Source organism: Oryctolagus cuniculus, chromosome 11, assembly GCF_964237555.1.
Source record: "Oryctolagus cuniculus chromosome 11, mOryCun1.1, whole genome shotgun sequence".
Classification (NCBI taxonomy): domain Eukaryota; kingdom Metazoa; phylum Chordata; class Mammalia; order Lagomorpha; family Leporidae; genus Oryctolagus; species Oryctolagus cuniculus.
In genome coordinates this window covers 13,828,438-13,846,977 of record NC_091442.1, presented here as the reverse complement: position 1 = coordinate 13,846,977, position 18,540 = coordinate 13,828,438, and the positions used below count along the sequence as shown (strand labels likewise).

General features: G+C 56.7%; 1 protein-coding gene across 2 annotated transcripts; it reads left to right on the top strand.

Annotated features, from left to right (window-relative positions):
* The first annotated feature begins 1,159 nt into the window (after positions 1-1,159).
* On the top strand, positions 1,160-9,942 carry PIGT (phosphatidylinositol glycan anchor biosynthesis class T). 2 transcript variants are annotated; one of them, XM_002721231.5, is made up of 12 exons: positions 1,160-1,383; positions 1,515-1,692; positions 3,637-3,764; positions 4,021-4,121; positions 4,360-4,446; positions 4,947-5,034; positions 5,118-5,215; positions 5,297-5,462; positions 6,716-6,916; positions 8,434-8,599; positions 8,703-8,786; positions 9,396-9,942. In XM_002721231.5, the coding sequence occupies exons 1-12, from the start codon at positions 1,197-1,199 to the stop codon at positions 9,646-9,648; spliced, it is 1,737 nt and encodes a 578-aa protein (XP_002721277.4). In that variant the 5' UTR covers positions 1,160-1,196; the 3' UTR covers positions 9,649-9,942. The 2 variants fall into 2 exon arrangements, with proteins under 2 accessions (XP_002721277.4, XP_008272987.2); XM_008274765.4 differs by lacking the exon at positions 1,515-1,692.
* Positions 9,943-18,540: the final 8,598 nt, after the last annotated feature.

Below are 18,540 nucleotides of genomic sequence, written 5' to 3'. Positions count from 1 at the left end.
TAGATTTAGTTCTAGAACATTAGAGGAAAAAGATAGAACAGTGGTCATCTCTGGAAAGTGGAGGGGAGGCAGGGCTAAATAGGAAGAGACATTAGCCAACTTTTTTAGGATTTCAGGAATGTTACATGGGTATATGCATTTGTCAAAATTCAATGTGCACATCAGGTTCACTCATTTCACTGTATTTGAGTTTCACATCAGAAAAAAATGTAAACATGGAACCCCAGTTAATGAAATGCCTGCATGAATTATTTTAAGATTTTATTTATTTGAGAGGTAGAGTTACATACAGTGAGAGGCAGAGACAGAGAGAGAGGTCTTCCTTCCACTGGTTCACTCCCCAAATTGCTGCAGCCAGGAGCCAAGACTTCTTCCAGGTCTCCCATGTGGGTGCAGGGGCCCAAGCACCTGGGCCATCCTCCACTGCTTTCCCAGGCCACAGCAGAGAGATGGATCGGAAGAGGAGCAGCTGGGACTCGAACCGGCGCCCATAGGGGATGCTAGTGCTGCAGGGGGAGGATTAGCCCACTGCGCCACAGCGCTGGCCCCATGCTGAATTATTCAGAGGAAGTTGAATTATGTCTACAGCTTACATTGAGATGCAGCAAACTGTAAGATGGATTTACGGATGCATGGGCAGATCTGCGATAAAACACGAGTATGGTAAAATGTTTGTTAGTGGTAGAATCTAGGTGATGGCCAAAAATATGCTCACTGTATCAGGTGCTCATTCTTTCAAGTCTGAAAAGTTGCATGGCAAAAGAGCCAATGGGGAGCTGGCTCGGGTTAGGACCGGGTACCTGCAGACACTGGAAGCCGAGGAAGGCATGAGCCCCGCTCCGTGCCCTCGCAAAAATGACCTTTTTCGGTTACTTTCCTCAAATATAAAGTGGACACGAGGGTAGTGGCATCGCTCCCTATTAGCATGCACCTCCTGGCGGGTGCAAGTATCTGGAAGGCAGTGGCTTCTCAAGCCAGCTCCCTGCCTCGCCACTACCCGCTTTGGTGTTACCTCAGCGCCCCCTTAAACCCACTAAGACCAGATGGGAATCAGGCGGCCTGACGAGCGAGCAGCTCTGGTAATCGCATTCGGGTTTCCGGGACGACACCGGAAGTCACTTCTCACGCGCCCTTCCTATTGGATGCCGGCCTTTCGTGGGGGCGGGAGCTGCTGGGAGGCGGAAGCAGCCGCTGGCATGGCGGCGGCCATGCCGCTCGCTTTGCTGGTGCTGCTGCTCCTGGGGCCAGGCGGCTGGAGCCAGGCAGAGCCCCCACGCGACACCCTGCGGGAGGAGCTCGTTATCACCCCGCTGCCTTCCGGGGACGTGGCCGCCACCTTCCAGTTCCGCACGCGCTGGGATTCGGAGCTGCAGAGGGAACGAGGTGTGCAGGAGATATCTGGCCGCAGAAAGAGATCTCTGTGGCACCTGCTTGGGGGGTGGGAGGTGACGGCGAGCCTTGGGGGCGGGTCCCGACGCGGAGGGGTCGTCGCTCATCTGCTCCCTCTTCCCCAGCGTCTCATTACAGGCTCTTCCCCAAAGCCCTGGGGCAGCTGATCGCCAAGTATTCTCTCCGCGAGCTGCACCTGTCGTTCACGCAGGGCTTTTGGAGGACCCGATACTGGGGGTCCCCCTTCCTGCAGGCCCCATCGGGCGCAGAGCTCTGGGTCTGGTTCCAGGACACTGTCACTGAGTGAGTGGCCACCTCGGGTCCTGTTGCAGGTCACGGAGGGGGTGGGCAGCAGTTCCGGTCCGCGCGACTCCGTGGGATTAGAGCCTTGCTGGGAATAAGAAATGGTATCACCAGGGAGTGGCATCCTCTGGTTTCCTGCCCCTGATGCTTCTAGATGATGAGGTACCAGCAGATGTGAAACCACTGACGTGTGTTTGGATATTAAAGCAGCAGGAAACAGGCAAACTGGACAACTTTCTAAAAGGCAGTCATGCATTTTATTTTTAATATTTAAAATGTAAAGAGACATAGAAATCCCCATCTCCTGGTTTGCTCTCAAATACGCACAACAGCCGGGGCTGAACCTGGCTGAAGCCAGTAGCTTGTAGCTCAGTCTCGGTCTTCCAGGTGAGCGACAGGGACCCAGGTACCTAAGCCGTCACCTGGTGTCTCCCAGCGTGTGCATTAGCAGGAAGCCGGAGGCGGCAGCAGAGCCTGGACTTGAAACCAGCACTCTGATGTGGGATGTGGGCATTCCCAGTGGTGCTTTAACCACTGCACTTTGTGCCCAACCCCATACTTGTAAAGGTAATGTGTTGGCCCGCAGGATGCTAGGCTTCTGTGTTTGAGGGATTATTTTGGTTGGGAGAGGGCAGGGCTGGTTACCGCTCTTGGACGCAATGACTGCTCTGCTGTCTGGAGAAGAACTGTTCTGTGCAGAAGTTGCCAGTGTGGGCCTCATGGGTAAGGGGTAAACACACTGTTAGAGGCCCAGGGATGGGAACTGCATCTGACTTCCTCCTAGTCCTGCCACAGGAAATCAGTAGGGCAGGTGTCGTCAATTTTGGGGCAATAAGTGGTAGGGCCTGGAGGCTGGAGACGCCAGCTGCTGGTGGGACCAGGACTCCAGCGTGCTCAGGCTCTCGGTTTTCGGGAGACCAAGAACCTGGAATGTACTGTGGACATGGGAAAACTTTAAAATGCTGTGTTGGTCAATGTTAGGCATTCCAGTGGAAGTGTAATTATGACTTGGGTGGAACTTTGGGGCTTCAGTCCCCAGTCCTTCAGATGGGAGTGATTGAAAAGCTGTGAATGGTGGATTATCAGAAACCACAGCCGGCACTGAGGCGTTGTCAGAGGAGGAGCAGCCGGTGACCCTCACCTTCCGAGGAGGCTGTCTCTCTGAGCTCTGGCACTCTTCAATTTTCCTTTTTCTATCTGCTCTGCTGTCCCTGTCTCTCCTTTGCCCCTTATTGCCTATAATGTTTCGAATTCTAGTACTTATTCAATTTATTACTTGTATTACTAATTAGGGAGCAAATCCCTTTTGATATTCCTCTAAGAACACAATTAATTTGGTGTTTTTGCGGGGTCCTAGAATGGGGGCCTTCTCCTTGTTCAGTGAGGTTTTTGATAGCAGACCGCCCCCCATGGCCTGACCCCGAGGCGTAGGACCAGGGCTTGCCTCCCTGCCCAGGGTATTCACAGGGGAAGTGGGCTGCTTTGTCCAGCTGGGCACGCACAGGAGGCTCAGGGAACTGAGCTCAGCTCTGAGCCGTGGGCGCCATCCTGGTGGTGTGGGGGAAGAGAGATGACCTCAAGGTGCTCCCAGCCCATTTGGGAATTGGGGATGCTCAGGACAGGATCCCGGTGCCATCTCCCAGGAGGGGGCCGTGCTGGAGGAGGGGCTGGGACTGGAGCTGCACCTTGGAGTGGGCAGAGAAGAGTGAGCGGGGCAGGGAGAGTCTTAGCAAAGACCTGGGGGGTGCAGGGATGTCCAGAGGAGCGTGAGGAGGAGGTGATAGGTAGGGGAGACCAGGACGTGGACTGAGTGATGTCCCGCTCCATGTGGCCTCGTGGGTGAGCGTGCAGCCTCCTGCTACCGTGCGCTTGGCAGCCAGCTGCAGGCTGGTGGGGGACGGGGGGGGCAGCCCGGGCCAGTGAGTGGGTTTGTGTTTCCTGCAGTGTGGACAGGTCGTGGAAGGAGCTCAGTAACGTCCTCTCGGGCATCTTCTGCGCCTCTCTCAACTTCATCGACTCCACCAACACGGTCACTCCCACGGCCTCCTTCAAGCCCCTGGGGCTGGCCAACGGTGAGACAGCCCCGCGCCCTCGCCCTCTGCACCGCCTGCCCACACCGTGGCCTCTGGGCCCCTCGTCTCCTCCCTCCCCGGCTTGGGCTCCATCCTCAAGCCCCGGGTTTGCAGGCCCCAGCAGAAGTTTTCCAGAGCCTGTGCTGTCCCCGCATTGCCTCCTTCTCGGGGGACGGAGGCCGAGTCCCAGCCGCGACTGTCGGGTGGGCGGGGAGCACGTGGGGCCGCTGTCACCTGTGGACTGTGTTTCCCGCAGACACTGACCACTACTTCCTGCGCTATGCCGTGCTGCCGCGGGAGGTTGTCTGCACCGAGAACCTCACCCCATGGAAGAAGCTGCTGCCCTGTAGCTCCAAGGTGAGGCCAAGTGTGGGCAGGGCTGGGGCACCAGCGCGGGGAGGGAATCGGCAGACGCCCCCCGGCAGGCTGGCAGCCAGGGGCATCGCAAGTGTGGGCAGGGCTGGGGCACCAGCGCGGGGAGGGAATCGGCAGACGCCCCCTGGCAGGCTGGCAGCCAGGGGCATCGGAGCGAACCTGCTCCAAGCCAGGCTCGCCCCGCAGGGTGCTGCCTCTCACCTCGTCTCACCTCCTCCAGGCAGGCCTCTCCGTGCTGCTGAAGGCGGACCGCTTGTTCCACACCAGCTACCACTCCCAGGCCGTGCACATCCGCCCCATTTGCAGAGTAGGTCGTGGGGGACGGGGCCGGGGCAGAGGTGCCCTCCGGGGGCTCTGGGGGAAAGCGCAGGTACGCACGTGGCCCATTTTCTGGCTCGGGCCGAGCAGGAAGTGGTAGATGGGGCGATGATTATTTGGCCACGCACCAGGAAAGGTTGCCTGGTGAACACTCAGTACATCTTTGTCATAGAGCGCTGTGGTTGAAAACAGTAGCGGTGCGGGTGCAGTGCCAGCCCGGTCCCTGGCCAGCTGGCCCGAGCTGGGCAGACGTGTCGTCTTCCTTGGCCTGGTTTGCTCTCCTGTCACATGAGCATAGTAGAGTCAGCTCCCAGGGTTGTCGGGATCGTTCATCAAGTCGAAGCCCATAAAGCTGTCAGGAGGGTCTAGCACAGGTCACGTGCTCCGTGGTGACTGATAGCAAATCGATGGGTGTGAGGTGAATGAGGGACTGAGTCCAGGAGGAGCCCCTGGGGCGCCCTCACCCCCGCCGTCTGGCCCTCGTGGTAGAATGCGCGCTGCACCCGCGTCTCCTGGGAGCTGAGGCAGACCCTCTCGGTTGTCTTTGATGCCTTCGTCACGGGGCAGGGGAAGAAAGGTAAGCTGTGCCCGCCCCGCCCCCGCCGCCGTGTGCACGAGGCCTGACCCCGGCCCCTGCCCAGCCCCCCGTCTGCTCCTCAGAGTGGTCCCTGTTCCGGATGTTCTCCCGAACCCTCACCGAGCCCTGCCCCCTGGCTTCAGAGAGCCGAGTGTATGTGGACATCACCAGCTACAACCAGGTACCAGGGCTCCGGCCAACACCCCCTCTCCCAGGCCGGCCTGCCCCCTGCTTGCTTGTCAGCCCTGCTTTGTGTCCCCAGAACAATGAGCCGTTGGAGGTGAGCCCTCCCCCCACCACCACGTACCAGGACGTCATCCTGGGCAGCCGGAAGACCTACGCAGTCTACGACCTGCTCGACACAGCGCTGATCAACAGCTCCCGCAGCCTCAACCTCCAGCTCAAGTGGAAGAGACCCCCAGAGAGCGGTGAGTGGGGGGGGAGGCGCTGCAGAGACTGCTGCGGGGGGGGGGGGGGGGGGCGGCTCCCAGCTCTGTCTGCTGAGAGCACAAGGATGTGTTTAGGCCCAGGTCTCTGGGTCAGGCGCTCCCGACTCGAACTTCACCCGCTCTGATACAGAGCCCAGGGCCCCTTGGAGCCTTAGTGTCCACATCTGAAAAGCAGGACAGTAAGACCTAATGGATTGGGCGAGATGAAAATTAACGTGGCCAGTGCCGTGGCTCACTAGGCTAATCCTCTGCCTGCGGCGCTGGCACTCCAGGTTTTAGTCCCGGTTGGGGCGCCAGGTACTAGTCCCGATTGCCCCTCTTCCAGGCCAGCTCTCTGCTGTGGCCCGGGAGTGCAGTGGAGGATGGCCCAAGTGCTTGGGCCCTGCACCCCATGGGAGACCAGGAGGAAGCACCTGGCTCCTGGCTTCAGATCGGCGCAGCGTTGGCCGTAGCACTCATTAGGGGAGTGAACCAATGGAAAAGGAAGACCTTTCTCTCTGTATCTCTCTCACTGTCTAACTCTGCCTGTCAAAAAAAAAAAAAAAAAGAAAGAAGTCTCTGCATTCATGAAATGTAGTGCTGGGGCCAGCACTGTGGCTCAGTGGGCTGGCCCCCAGTGGGACACCCACACCCCCTGTTGGAGAGCCTGGTTCAAGTGCTGGCTAGTCCGCTTCTGACCCACCACTGCTGCTGATGCATCCTGGGAGGTAGCAGGTGATGGCTCAAGTACTCGAGTCCCTGCCACCTCTGGAGAGACCCAGATGGAGTTTTAGGCTCCTGACTTTGCTATGGCCCAGTCCTGGCTGGGGACGGTATTTGGGGAGTGAATCTCTCTCTCTCTCTCTCTCTCTCTGTCACTCTGCTTTCAGACAAATCAAATTTTTTTTTTTTTTTTTTAAAAGAAACATGTTCACTAGCTGAGCCAGGCATCAGGTAATTCATTGTGATCGTGTTCAGTGCTCGCAAGGAAAAGGGCAAGACAGCCCGAGAGCACCTGGGCCACAGTGTTGGGCGCACGCGCCCTTAGTAAACACTCGCGGTAGCAGCCGTGTTCTCCTCGTCACCTGTGGGCTGGGGAGGATGAGGAGGATTCCAGAGCCCTGGGCTCCCTGTTCCAAGGGCGGGACTTTCGCCATCTACTCCGTGGCCTGGAACTCGGAACGTGGTCCGGGGGTTGGGTGGCAGTGCCCCTTGCTTGAGGAACGATTCACTGTCGACTTTGCCCCACACAGAGGCCCCGCCGGTGCCCTTCCTGCATGCCCAGCGCTACGTGAGTGGCTACGGGCTGCAGAAGGGGGAGCTGAGCACACTGCTCTACAACGCCCACCCGTACCGCGCCTTCCCCGTGCTGCTGCTGGACACCGTGCCCTGGTACCTGCGGCTCTACGTGCACACGCTCACCATCACGTCCAAGGGCAAGGAGAACAAGCCAAGTGAGTCCCGAGCCAGGGCCCCCAGCCCCCCGACTCATTCTGTCTCTGGGTCCACCAAAGGCACTTCTCATCCTCTGAAAAGCTCCAGAGGCACAGAGTCAGGTTTAGTTCCAGAAGTGATCGATGAAGCAGAAATGATGAACACGCAGAGCACTGGTGCTTCTGATGGGGCTGTGCAGGCAGCGGCTCCCACGTTCTCACTCAGCTTCTGCAGCCGCTCAGCCCTGGGCTCTGTGCCGAGCCGCAGGCTCTTCAGGGCAGAGAAGGGGTGGACGGGTGTGCGCCTCCTTGCCCTGGGTGAAGGGGTGTGGTGTAAGAATCCCTCTTCCTTTTCTGTCCTCTTTCTAAGGAGAGGTTCGTGTTTGCTGAGTGCTTTCTCTCGAGTGCCAGGCATGGCTCTCCCGTTAGGCACTTGTTTTTCTTAGGTGTGGGAGGAAACTAATAATATGGGGAAGGCTTTTTAAGAAGAGATTTCATCTCCTCCCGAGCAGCCCAAGTCTTCTTTAAATCCCTCTGTTGCTTCCCCTATTTTCAAACCTGTGGTTAACAGTTTTATTATTTTTAGCAGCATTTTTGTAACCCCTTCAGAATCTGGATCCTATCTGTGTGTGCTGTAGGGTTTTCTGTTGTGTTTTGCTTTTGACCCTTTAGTGTGGGAGATTTCAAACACAGCCAGATAGGCCAGGCTTGTGAACCCCACGTGCCCTTCCTGCAGCTCCAGGGGCTCCGGCTTCCTGTCAGTTTTGTTCTTTCCCCTGCTCTTTAGATGTGTTTGCTATAAGGCTGCAATCGCATCATTCCCACTCCTGTTTCCCCCTTTGATCTCCTGTTTGTGACTGGTTTGAACTGGATCTAAACAAGGGCTCACATTACATTTTCTGGGTCTGTCTCTGACGCTCCTTTCTCTGTGGGAGTCAGTAGGCGGATTTTTTAGGGTGGTTGTGGGTTTACAGAAACACTGAGCAGAAAGGAGAGGGTGCCCGTGTGCTCCTCCCCCGCCAGCGTCCTCACTGCCCACGTCTTGCATCGGTGCGACGCTCCTGTCCATGTTCAGCTGTGACAGCTCCCATGCCCTTTGTTTTTTTCAGGGCTACTTATTTTTTGGAAAAAACTGGGTCACTTGTCTAGAACGTTCCACATTCTGGATTTGCCCTTGTGCTGGTGTTGGACGTGCCCTTCCGTTCCCTGCATTTCGTAGGCATTGGTGGTTACATTTAGAAACTTGATTAGATTTCTGTCCCATATTTTTGGCAAGAGTTATTCCCAGGTGGTTCTGTGAACTTCCTCCACAGTCCATCAGGCGTGTGGTGTCTGGTGCCCCAGTTTCAGTGATGTGAAGATGGATCGCGTGCTGACCGTGTCCTGGGACCGCTGCCCAGGACATGGCCTCTCTGTCTGAGTCTGCTTCCTCCCCTAGACTGCCGGGAAGATGGAGGCCCCGGGCAAGCAGTGGGGGTGGCGGGTGTAGTTAGGCTGGCCCCGGGAGACAGGTGTGGGCGGCCCTCGCCTGTGTGCAGGTTACATCCACTACCAGCCTGCCCAGGACCGCCTGCAGCCCCACCTGCTGGAGATGCTCATCCAGCTGCCCGCCAGCTCGGTCACCAAGGTCTCCATCCAGTTTGAGCGGGCCCTGCTCAAGTGGACCGAGTACACTCCAGACCCCAACCACGGCTTCTATGTCAGGTGGGCTCCACCCGCTGCTGCCCCTGCCCTCCGGTCCCACCCTCTCTGCCGCTCGCCCCTTGGTGGAGGGGACGAGGAACCTGAGCCGCCTGTTTCCCTGCAGCCCATCTGTCCTCAGTGCCCTTGTGCCCAGCGTGGTGGCAGGCACGCCCGTGGACTGGGAAGAGAGCCCCCTCTTCAGTACCCTGTAAGTGTGGCCACACCCCTGCCTTCCGTCCTGGGCCCCGGGACTGGGCAGGCTCTCCCAGAGCGTGGTGCGGATTCAGCTCAGTCTCATAAGAACCCCAGCGCTCCGTGTTTGTAAAGGCTGCAGAGTGAGTCTAGATGCTTCTAGAATAAACCAGAATGGCAGCGCTCCTGGCCTGCATTTCCTTACTGCTTCTCTTGACAAATCTTCCATGGAGCACCTGCCACGTGCTAGGCTTGGGAGAGCCCTGAGTGCACAAAGCAGACTCACCCCTGCCCCCTCCTACAGGGCAGATGCTGGGGAGTAGGGAGTCATCTAGCGGGTTATCCGGGAAGGCTTCTTTGAGGAGGCGGCATTTAGGCTGACAGCAGGCAAAGAAGCAGCCGAGCAAGCAGCTCTCCTTCCTCCACGCACACACGGGGCTGCTCCGCTCTGATCAGTCGTAGGTGTGGAGCTTTCAAGTCAGGCGCCTTCCTTTGGGAGGTTCTGAGGCCAAGGGAGCTTTGAAAACCCGTGGCGTGGAGCCCGGGCCATGTGCAGCTGCGGGATGAGGCTGGGGGGGGGGGCTGGGGGAGCGGCCACTCTGCCTCACTCTCCCTCTGCGCCCAGGTTCCCGGTCTCCGACGGCTCCAGCTACTTCGTGCGACTGTACACGGAGCCGCTGCTGGTGAGCCTGCCCACGCCGGACTTCAGCATGCCCTACAACGTGATCTGCCTCACGTGCACCGTGGTGGCCGTGTGCTACGGCTCCTTCTACAACCTCCTCACCAGGACCTTCCACATCGAGGAGCCCAGCACCGGCGGCCTGGCCAAGAGGCTGGCCAACCTGATCCGGCGCGTGCGCGGCGTGCCCCCGCTCTGAGGCCCGCGCAGCTGCGCCTGCTCGCTCTGCGGGGAGGGGCGTGCCCATGCCAAGGGCTCTTTCTGCCACTTGCTTGCCCCGGTGTTGGCTTTGGAACCAGACTGTCCCTGGAGCAGGCCAGGGCCTAGGGCTGCGCTGTCCCTACCTGGTCATGAGCCCAGAGTGGGTCTGAAGCCAGATGGACTGACAGGAAGAACTCGGTCATTTTCAGTGCTGTGTCGCGGGAGTTCAGTAGAGCCTCGTGTGTGGGGTGCTGTTTCCTGCTCGTGGAATAAAAAGGGGCCCCTCCTACAACTCGGGAAGTTTCTTCTTGTCTGCTCCCCCTCCCCCACCCCACCCCCCTGCATCTGATTGTGATTCCCAGAATTCCGGGAGTCTGGCGGGGAGGGGAGTGTTTCTGAGCAAGGACTCCCTGCCCACAAGAATGAGTCACACTGCTTTCGGGGGATCTGGAAGCCGCTCCCCACCCCTACGGCTAGCGCGGAGAGGGCCCTGCAGCGCTGGCCCAGCCTGTGGGTTTTCAGCAGCTCCCAGGAGGTTGTGGGAGGTCCCCAGACCACCCCGAAGCTGGCTCCCGCCCCTGCCTGCTTCCCCTTCTAGGGTTACAGGAACCCCTGCCTGGGCTCCTGTAAAACGGACCCCTAGGTGGATGCCCCCACTGCCGCTTCCTGTGGCTTCCCTGGCACCCCTGAATAAGTGACTTGTTCCCTCCTACCCTGCCCCATGCCCTCTTCCGTCCTGGAGCTTCAGCGAGGCCACCCTGTTCTGCCGACTGGCCCCTCCCCCAGCTGCTTAGTTCACTTCCTTAGAAAACCAGGTGAGGCCTTGCTTCCTCCAGGAAATCTTCCCTGCCGCACGAGGTCCCCTTGCCGTCCACTACCACAGCTCCCCTGACTTCACAGTTGCTTATGCCCTGGCTGCTGCCCGTGTTGCCCGGAGGCACAGGCTGTCTTTCACCGAGCCCAGCAGGTGGTGAATTGAATGGCTTCAGGCTGTCCTGGGGTGGGATCTGGGCTCCAGGGCAGGCATGAGGCAAGGGCGCCCTCGAAGCCCCAGGAGTGAGTGCAGCAGTGCTGTGGGGTCTGTGCAGCCAGCCTAGACCGGCTGTACCCAGAGCCCAGAACAAACAGGAAGGAAAGGTGGGAGCCGTGGGCTGGAGCAGTGCGCTCAAGAGGCAGTGAATGCGCAGGCTGTAAGAGGCACTGCGGTGGCTGGGTACCCGGAGGTGGTCTGGGCAGCCTGCAGGTCGGGGAGCATGGAGCAGGGGCCTGGCTGACTCCACACCAGCCGGTGCCTGGAAGCCACCTCTGCTTCCACAAGTGTGTAACCTGCACTGACAAAACCGCGTGTCTTCCATCCAGTGTCCTCCCTGAGTTCATTTGCTCAGCTGCCTGCTGGGGCAGCCCCACCCACTGTCTGAGGGCACCTCGGAGTCTCCCCCCCACACTAGTGACGTGCTCGCCCACAGTCATCTCTGTCAGGGCGACTTGGACACCTCCGTCTTCTTCCACTCTTCGTCCCATGCCCTGTGCGTGCTCGCCTTCGCACCACCTCCACGAGGAAGCTGTCGTTGAGGTCTTCCCTGGCCACATCCTGGCTCAGATTGCTACCCCAGGGCCTGGGCTCGTGGTACAGCAGGCTAAACCCTGCTTGTGACCCCAACATCCTATATGGAGTGTCTTTGAGTTCTGGCTACTCCGCTTCTGATCCAGCTTCCTGCTAATGTGCCTAGGAAGAGAGTGGAAGAGGGCCCAAGCATGTGAGCCCTGCTGTCCATGTGGGAGATCTGGGTGGGGTTGCTGCATCCTGTGTGGTGGAATGAGAAGGCCATGTCAAGATGGCCACTGGCAAGTGAACGTCAGTTACTCAGGAATGGCTTTGGAAACCACATGGCAACGGAGCCTGCCTGGCAACAGGCTGTGATTGGATGGCTTGGGAAACTGTCTGGCAACAGGCTGTGATTGGTTAGGGCATAAACCGCCCCTTGACCAATTGGCTGCCTTGGCTATATAAGCTGCTGTACCAGCTGAAATAAATGAGTCTGCAGGCTGCTCGCCTCTGGCCCACTTTCACCCGACTCCTGGGGTCTGTGTGGTGACTCTGTACCTCTTGCCTCCACTGTGCTCCTCCTCTCAGAACAAATCCGCAGCAACAATCCTGGTTTTGGCTTGGCCCAGACCTGGGTGTTGCAGTCAGTTGGAGAATGGGCCAGCAGATGGAAAATCTCTCTCTCTCTATTTCTCTCTCTGTCTCCCCCTATCTCTCTCCCTCTGTTGCTCTGCCTTTTAAAAAAAGAAAGGAATTTAGGGCTGGCACTGTGGCATCATAGGCTAAGCCTCTGCCTGCGGCACTGGGTGCCAGTTCATGTCCTGGCTCTGGCTGTTCCACTTCTGACCCAGCTTGCTGCCTATGACCTGGGGAAGCAGTGGAGGTTTGCTAAAGTGTTTGGGCCTTTGCTCTCAACTGGAAAACCTGAAAGAAGTTCCTGGCTTTGGATAAGTCCGACCCCAGCTGTTGTGGCCATTTAGGGAGTGAACTAGCAGATGGAAGACCTTTCTGTCTCTCTCATTCTCTGTCTGTAACTCTACATCTCAAATAAAAATCTTTTTTAAAAAAATCTGAAAAACTTTTAAGATTGAATTTCTTTTTTTTTTTTAAGATTATTTATTTGAAATGCAGAGTTACAGAGAGGCAGAGGCAGAAAAGAGAGGTCTTCCATTTGCTGATTCACTTCCCAGATGGCTGCAATGGCTGAAGCTGAACCATTCCGAAGCCAGGAGCCAGGAGCTTCTTCCAGGTCTCCCATGCAGGTGCAGGGGCTCAATGACTTGGTCCATCTTCTACTGTCTTCCCAGGCCGTAGCAGAGAGCTGGATCAGAAGTGGACAGCTGGGTCTCGAACCCGTGTCCATGTGGGATGCTGGCACTGCAGGTGGTAGCTCTACCGCTATGTCACAGCGCTGGTCCCCACATTTTTTCCCTTACCCAAGCCAAACACTCATGTTCTTCCTACCTTGTTTGCTGCTGGAGCTCTTAGCCCCATCTAACATACCGTGTGTCCTACTTACTGTGTATATTAATTATTCCGGCTTCCCTGCCTTGCTTGCACTCTTTCCTTCAACGCCTGCCTGGTTTTGTCTCTGACCCAGATCTCGCACGAAGACTTTTCTGATCCTTCCCACTTCCACCGGGGTTGCGTCTCCGTCTGAGCTTTGCAGTCACTCATTCCTTTGTTCATGTATCCATCCATCCATCCATCCATCCATCCATCCATCCATCCATCCATCTCCTCTCACACTGTCACATCTTTCAAGCATTTGTTTTCTATCCATCCATCCATTTAACAAATACACATCCAGCTTCTGCCAGGTGCCAAGCACTATTCCAGGCCCTAGGGACACAGCAGTGGGCCAGAAAAGAAATCCCTACCTTCATGGTTCTTCCAGGGTAGCAAGGGAGATGGACAATACCTGTACAGGTGCGTGAATCAGTTATGTGCGGTGTGGTTGCAGGCCATGCTGTGTTCCTTGCAGGAAGGTAAAGCAGGGTGGGCATGAGGGCAGTGATCAGGAGAGACCTCAGGAGGCGGCGCATGAGCAGGGGCCTACACAAAGTGGAGGGAAGCGGGTGGCCCAGAGACGCTGCATCGAGAACTGCTTAGTGTGTGGCTGGGGCCGAGGGAAGGGGGGAGCCTGGCAAAACCAAGCAGGGGCCTGGAGCCGGGGATTCTGTTTTGACCCAGATGTAATGGGAGATTTGTTTGCTTGTGTACTTTTGACTGAGCATCTGAACGGAATTGGGTTCATGACCCCAGCACTGGTCATGTCTCTGCGCAGCCCCTCTCTGGGTCGTTTGCGTGGGAATGTCATTAGTTCCACTGAAGCCGGCCTGGTCTGTGACTGGGAGCTCTGGCGGCTGTGTGGAGGCTGTCAGAGGGGAGAAAGGACATGGGAGCTCGGTGAGGAGGCCACGAGGACGCTGGGGTGGCAGCAGTGGAGGCAGGAGGAGGTGGGTGGGGTTTGGGACAAAAGCAGGGGTGGAGCCCACAGGACTCTGTTAGTCCGCACGTTCAAGGACTCCCTCACGAACGAGTCGTCCAGCACACTCTGCGACATGCTTCCTGCACGTCCAGTCCTGCTGTCCCCGCCCCGCTCAGCAGCCCAGGGGCAGAGGTGATAAACGCACGGGAGCAGGGCTGTGATTCAGGGCCCAGCGGCAGGCTCGATGACAGGCAGTGTGGGTAGTCATGCCTGGGGCATGGCAGGGGCTGCGACCCGCTCCTTTTTATTTATTTTTAATATTTATGTATTTATTTGAAAGACAAAGTTATAGAGAGAGAGAGAGAGAGAGAGGAGAGAGATGGATCTTCCATCCGCTGTTTCACTCCCCATGGTTGCAGCACACAGGGCTGGCTGATCTGAAGCCAGGAGCCAGGAGCTTCCTCCAGGTCACCCACGTGGGTGCAGGGCCCAAGGCCTTGGACCATCTGCTGCTGCTTTCACAGGGACATTAGCAGGGAGCTGGATCAGAAGTGGAGCAGCCGGGACTTGAACCAGTGCCCATGTGGGATGCCAGTGCTGCACGTGGTGGCCTTACCTGCAACTCCACAACATACGCCCCTGGCCCGGCTCTTAAACACATCTGAGCTACGGATTCAGCTCTTTATTGCTTTAAGCTATAGACGTAGGATCATGTCCGTTTGATGTAAGCATTCCCAGCCTTGGGTAAAGCCCAAGGCCAAGCGCCCTTCACTCTGGGTTCCACTCTACGCCTCGGGCTGTGTCGGATGACCTCCCTCCCAGGGTGATTTCACAGGATCCAGATCAGCTCCTGGCCGACCGGAGGGGATGCTGGCCATCCGAAGGGTGACCACCAAGGACAGGGGTGGCGTGGACGGGACAGCCGGGAGTCCCAGTGTGGGTTAGCTCTTGGGCAGCAGTTTCCCTTTCAGTGGTCGCACTGGACACAGGACCGGAAGAGAGGGATACGGGAGGAGGTAGGCACAGTGGCCAGGCCGGACCCCATCTGGCCTGCAAAAATTGCCTAACAGCAGCCCATCGTTGAGCTTAAAAACAGAAGTAAATCGGTGGAGGAACTGTTGTTCATAATGAACCATTATGCATTTTTCTAGAAAAAGTACAAGAGTGGAGTCCAAAGTCTTCCAACATAAAATCATAAGAAGACAGAAATGTTAATGACCTTGGATGGATTGTTATCCATTGTACACATTTATTGAAATGTCACACAGTATCCCCTAAATACACATAATTATTATGAATAAAATTTAAAAATGTTTAAGGAGACAGAAATGCTAATTAACCTGATTTGATCATTACATTAGCTATACATATCAGATTATCACACTGTACCCCATAAATAGGTACAATGAAAGTAATAAGTATAGAAGAATTGATTACCCAATGCCAAAGAAAGGAAGGAAGGAAATGGCGACACACGCTACAACGCAGGTGAACCCCAGATGGGCCCTGCCAAGGGGAGTGAGCCAGGCACAAAAGGACAGATACTGCGGAACTGTTCTTCAGCGAGATCCATGGCGCGGATAAACTCAACAGGAAGTGGCACAGTGGCCGCTGGGGCTGTGGCAAGGGTGGGAGGGGTCAGCGTGTGACAGGTGCCCCCAGCCCCAGGTTCACAAGATGACTAGAGATGAACAATGGTGACGTTTGTACAGCAAAATGAGCGACACGAATGCCACACTTCAACAGAGCTAAGAGGGTAAACTGTGTCAATCCCTCACCACAATAGAAAAAATTATACAGAATCCTTGTTTGTGCAGGCTGACTCAGGGAGGGGGTGGGGGCGGGGAGTCCCTGAGCGTCTGTCCCTCCCCTGCTTGCCCGGTTCAGGAAGGGAGGAATCTCCCAGGACTCAGGGTGGGACCCAGGAGGGCAGAGTGGAGGACGAGGACAGAGGTTGCAAGTCACCCTGGCTGCCACAGGGGGCTGTGTGTCCCTTGTCCTCCTGTGGATTCTGGGACAGCGGCCAGAGAGGGCCCAAGGCGGTGAAGCTGGTGTAATTGCGCACATCTGGCCCTGACAGCTTGGTGGCTGTGAGCGGTGTTCCAGGGCAGGCCCAGGGCTCCGTGGGAAGCTCCAGGTGCATCAGCTCTGGATGCTTTCCGGAGCCAGGCCTGGAGGGTTACCAGGTGGGGGCGGAGCCAGGATTCAGCCAAGGCCCAGGAGCCTCAGCACCCTTGGCAGCGGCCCCTCACCTGGCTCTGCAGCGGAGAAACAGTCGGCTCCCTTCTCCCCAGCCTGGAGCTGGGACGTCCACCTGCCCCCCACCGGCCCCTCCCTCCTGCAGGCCTCCCCGACCCTGTCACCGCCCTGTGGTCTCTGCCACTGCTTCTTTCATCATTAGCACAGCTTCCGCTCTTAGAAATAAATAAAGGCCGGCGCCACGGCTCACTAGGCTAATCCTCCACCTTGTGGCGCTGGCACACCGGGTTCTAGTCTCGGTCGGGGCGCCGGATTCTGTCCCGGTTGCCCCTCTTCCAGGCCAGCTCTCTGCTGTGGGCCGGGAAGGCAGTGGAGGATGGCCCAAGTGCTTGGGCCATCAACGCGGTGCGCCGGCCGCAGCGGCCATTGGAGGGTGAACCAACGGCAAAAAGGAAGACCTTTCTCTCTGTCTCTCTCTCTCACTGCCCACTCTGCCTGTCAAATAAATAAATAAATAAAATTTTAAAAAAGATTGTATTTATTTATTTGAGAGGTAGAGTTACAGAGAGAGGGAGAGACAGAGAGAAAGGTCTTCCATCTGCTGGCTCACTCCCCAGATAGCTGCAAATGGCAGAGCTGGGCTGATCCAAAGCCAGGAAACAGGAGCTTCTTCCAGGTCTCCCACGTGGGTGCAGGGGCCCAAGCATTTGGGCCACCTTCTACTGCCTTCCCAGGCCAAAGCAAAGAGCTAGATCAGAAAGGGAGCAGCCAGTACACAAACTGGTGCCCATATGGGATTCTGGTGCCACAGGTGGAAGCTTAGCCTACCATACTACAGCACCGGCCCTGCAGATAACTAAATATTAAAAAAGAAAACAGAGAAAGACAGAAAGGACAAGGAGTGTCATTGTAACTTCTGTGTCCTTTATCTTATCTGATTAGTTCCCATCACTTCTTCTACACCAAGCCCGGGCCTAGGTGTTTGTCACATTTTGCATTTTTAAAAAAATTTTTCTTGAAAAATCTATTTGAAAGGCAGAAAGGGGGAGAGGCTGGTGCTGTGGCACACGGTTAAAGCCCCAGTCTGCAGCGCTGGCATCCCGTATGGACGCCAGTTCGAGTCCCGGCTGTTCCACTTCCAATCCAACACTCTTCTATGGCCTGGAAAAGCTGTAGAAGATGGTCCAGGTCCCTGGGCCCCTGCACCCACATGGGAGACCTGGAAGAAGCTCCTGGCTCCTGGCTTTGGATCAGCCCAGCTCCGGCCATTGTTGCCATTTGGGGAGTGAACCAACAGAATGGAAGACACCTTTCTCTCTGGCTCTGCTTCTCTCTGTAATCTGTCTTTCAAATAAATAAAATAAATCTTTAAAAAAAAAAAAAAAAGAGAGAGAGAGGTTCCACCTATTGGTTTATTCCTCAAATGCCCACAATGACCAAGACTATGTCAGGCTGAAGCCAAGAGTCTGGAACCCCTTCTGGGCCTCCCACATAAGTGGCAAGTGTCCAAGGATTTGGGCCATCTCCTGTTGCCTTCCCAGGAGCATTAGCAGGGAGCCGGATTGGAAGTAGAGCAACTGAGCCTCAAACTGGCTTCTATGGGGTGCCGGCATCTCAGGCTGTGGCTTAACCTGCTGTGCCACAACGCCGGTCCCTACTCCTTTTGCGTCTGGATCTGGCTTTCACACAAAGTAAACACACACACACGTACACACGCCTCTCAACCACTAGCCTTGGGCACCCAGGTGCACAGGGGGTCGGTCTCTTCCTGGAGTTCTCCTCTCTGTAACAAACACCAGTTTGATACACACGCCTTCCCTGAGCAAGACAGCATCCCTCAGGGAACACGGGGGAACACGGGTAAGCAAGCACAGCTCTGCCTCCCCGCTGCGTGAACCCTCAGTGGACAGGACCCTGGGCACCTGGTTATACTGGGAGAACCCTAAGCCTAGAAGGAGGAAGAGGCCGCTCTGCTTTCCAGAAGCAATCCTTGCCCTTGGTGGCAAATTAGAAACCCTTGCGGGGCGCCCAGGCTTCACCCCAGAGCAACTAAATCAGAATCACAGAGTCACAGAGGGAGGGCCTGCAGGGTCTCCGGGCAGCGCCTAGGTACAGCTGAATCTGACTTTTAAAGCTCTATGTGTTTTCTCCCACAAACGCTCTCGCCATGGACACACCGCTGGGGAGGCCACGGGAAGACGGAACCCATTCTTAAACTTTACATGCTTATGCAGTGCTGTTTTTTACAACAAAAATTGCATTACCTTTACAACAAAAACTGAAATTTAGCAAATCTAACCAAATAGGCATGTGGCCCGGGGTCTTCCCTAGACAGGACAGTGACCACAGGTGTGCCCTTCCCATAGGTGGGACTGTCGTGACCAGGTGGCCTGTCGGAGCCAGCCTCCCTCTGGTGGGTTCTGGGGTCCGCTTTACCAACCATTCTGCTCCCTTCCAGGCTTTTCCATGTGGCCACGCCCACCAGGTGCAGGGCATGATGGAGGGCCTGAGGCTCTGAGCTTGGGGCCAGGGCCTGCACCTGCAGCCAGGGGAGACAGGTCCGTTCCCCTGGGATGAGGGGACCTCCTTGGTTTCCAGTTCTCAGGAGAGGAAGCGTTCTGGGCAGGGACTAGCAGTCCAGGGGGACTGGGCTCCTTGTCTAGAGGCGGGGCTGGGGAGGAGCAGCTCCGTGGGGCCTGGCTCTGGCGAGCAAC

What these genes read in the sequence shown, in the direction of transcription:
- PIGT (XM_002721231.5), top strand. Translation starts at nt 1,197, where the DNA reads ATGGCGGCGGCCATGCCGCTCGCTTTGCTGGTGCTGCTGCTCCTGGGG. An exon ending in ACATCACCAGCTACAACCAG is followed by an intron (nt 5,216 to 5,296) that starts GTACCAGGGCTC and finishes TTGTGTCCCCAG; the next exon opens with AACAATGAGCCGTTGGAGGT. An exon ending in GAAGAGACCCCCAGAGAGCG is followed by an intron (nt 5,463 to 6,715) that starts GTGAGTGGGGGG and finishes TGCCCCACACAG; the next exon opens with AGGCCCCGCCGGTGCCCTTC.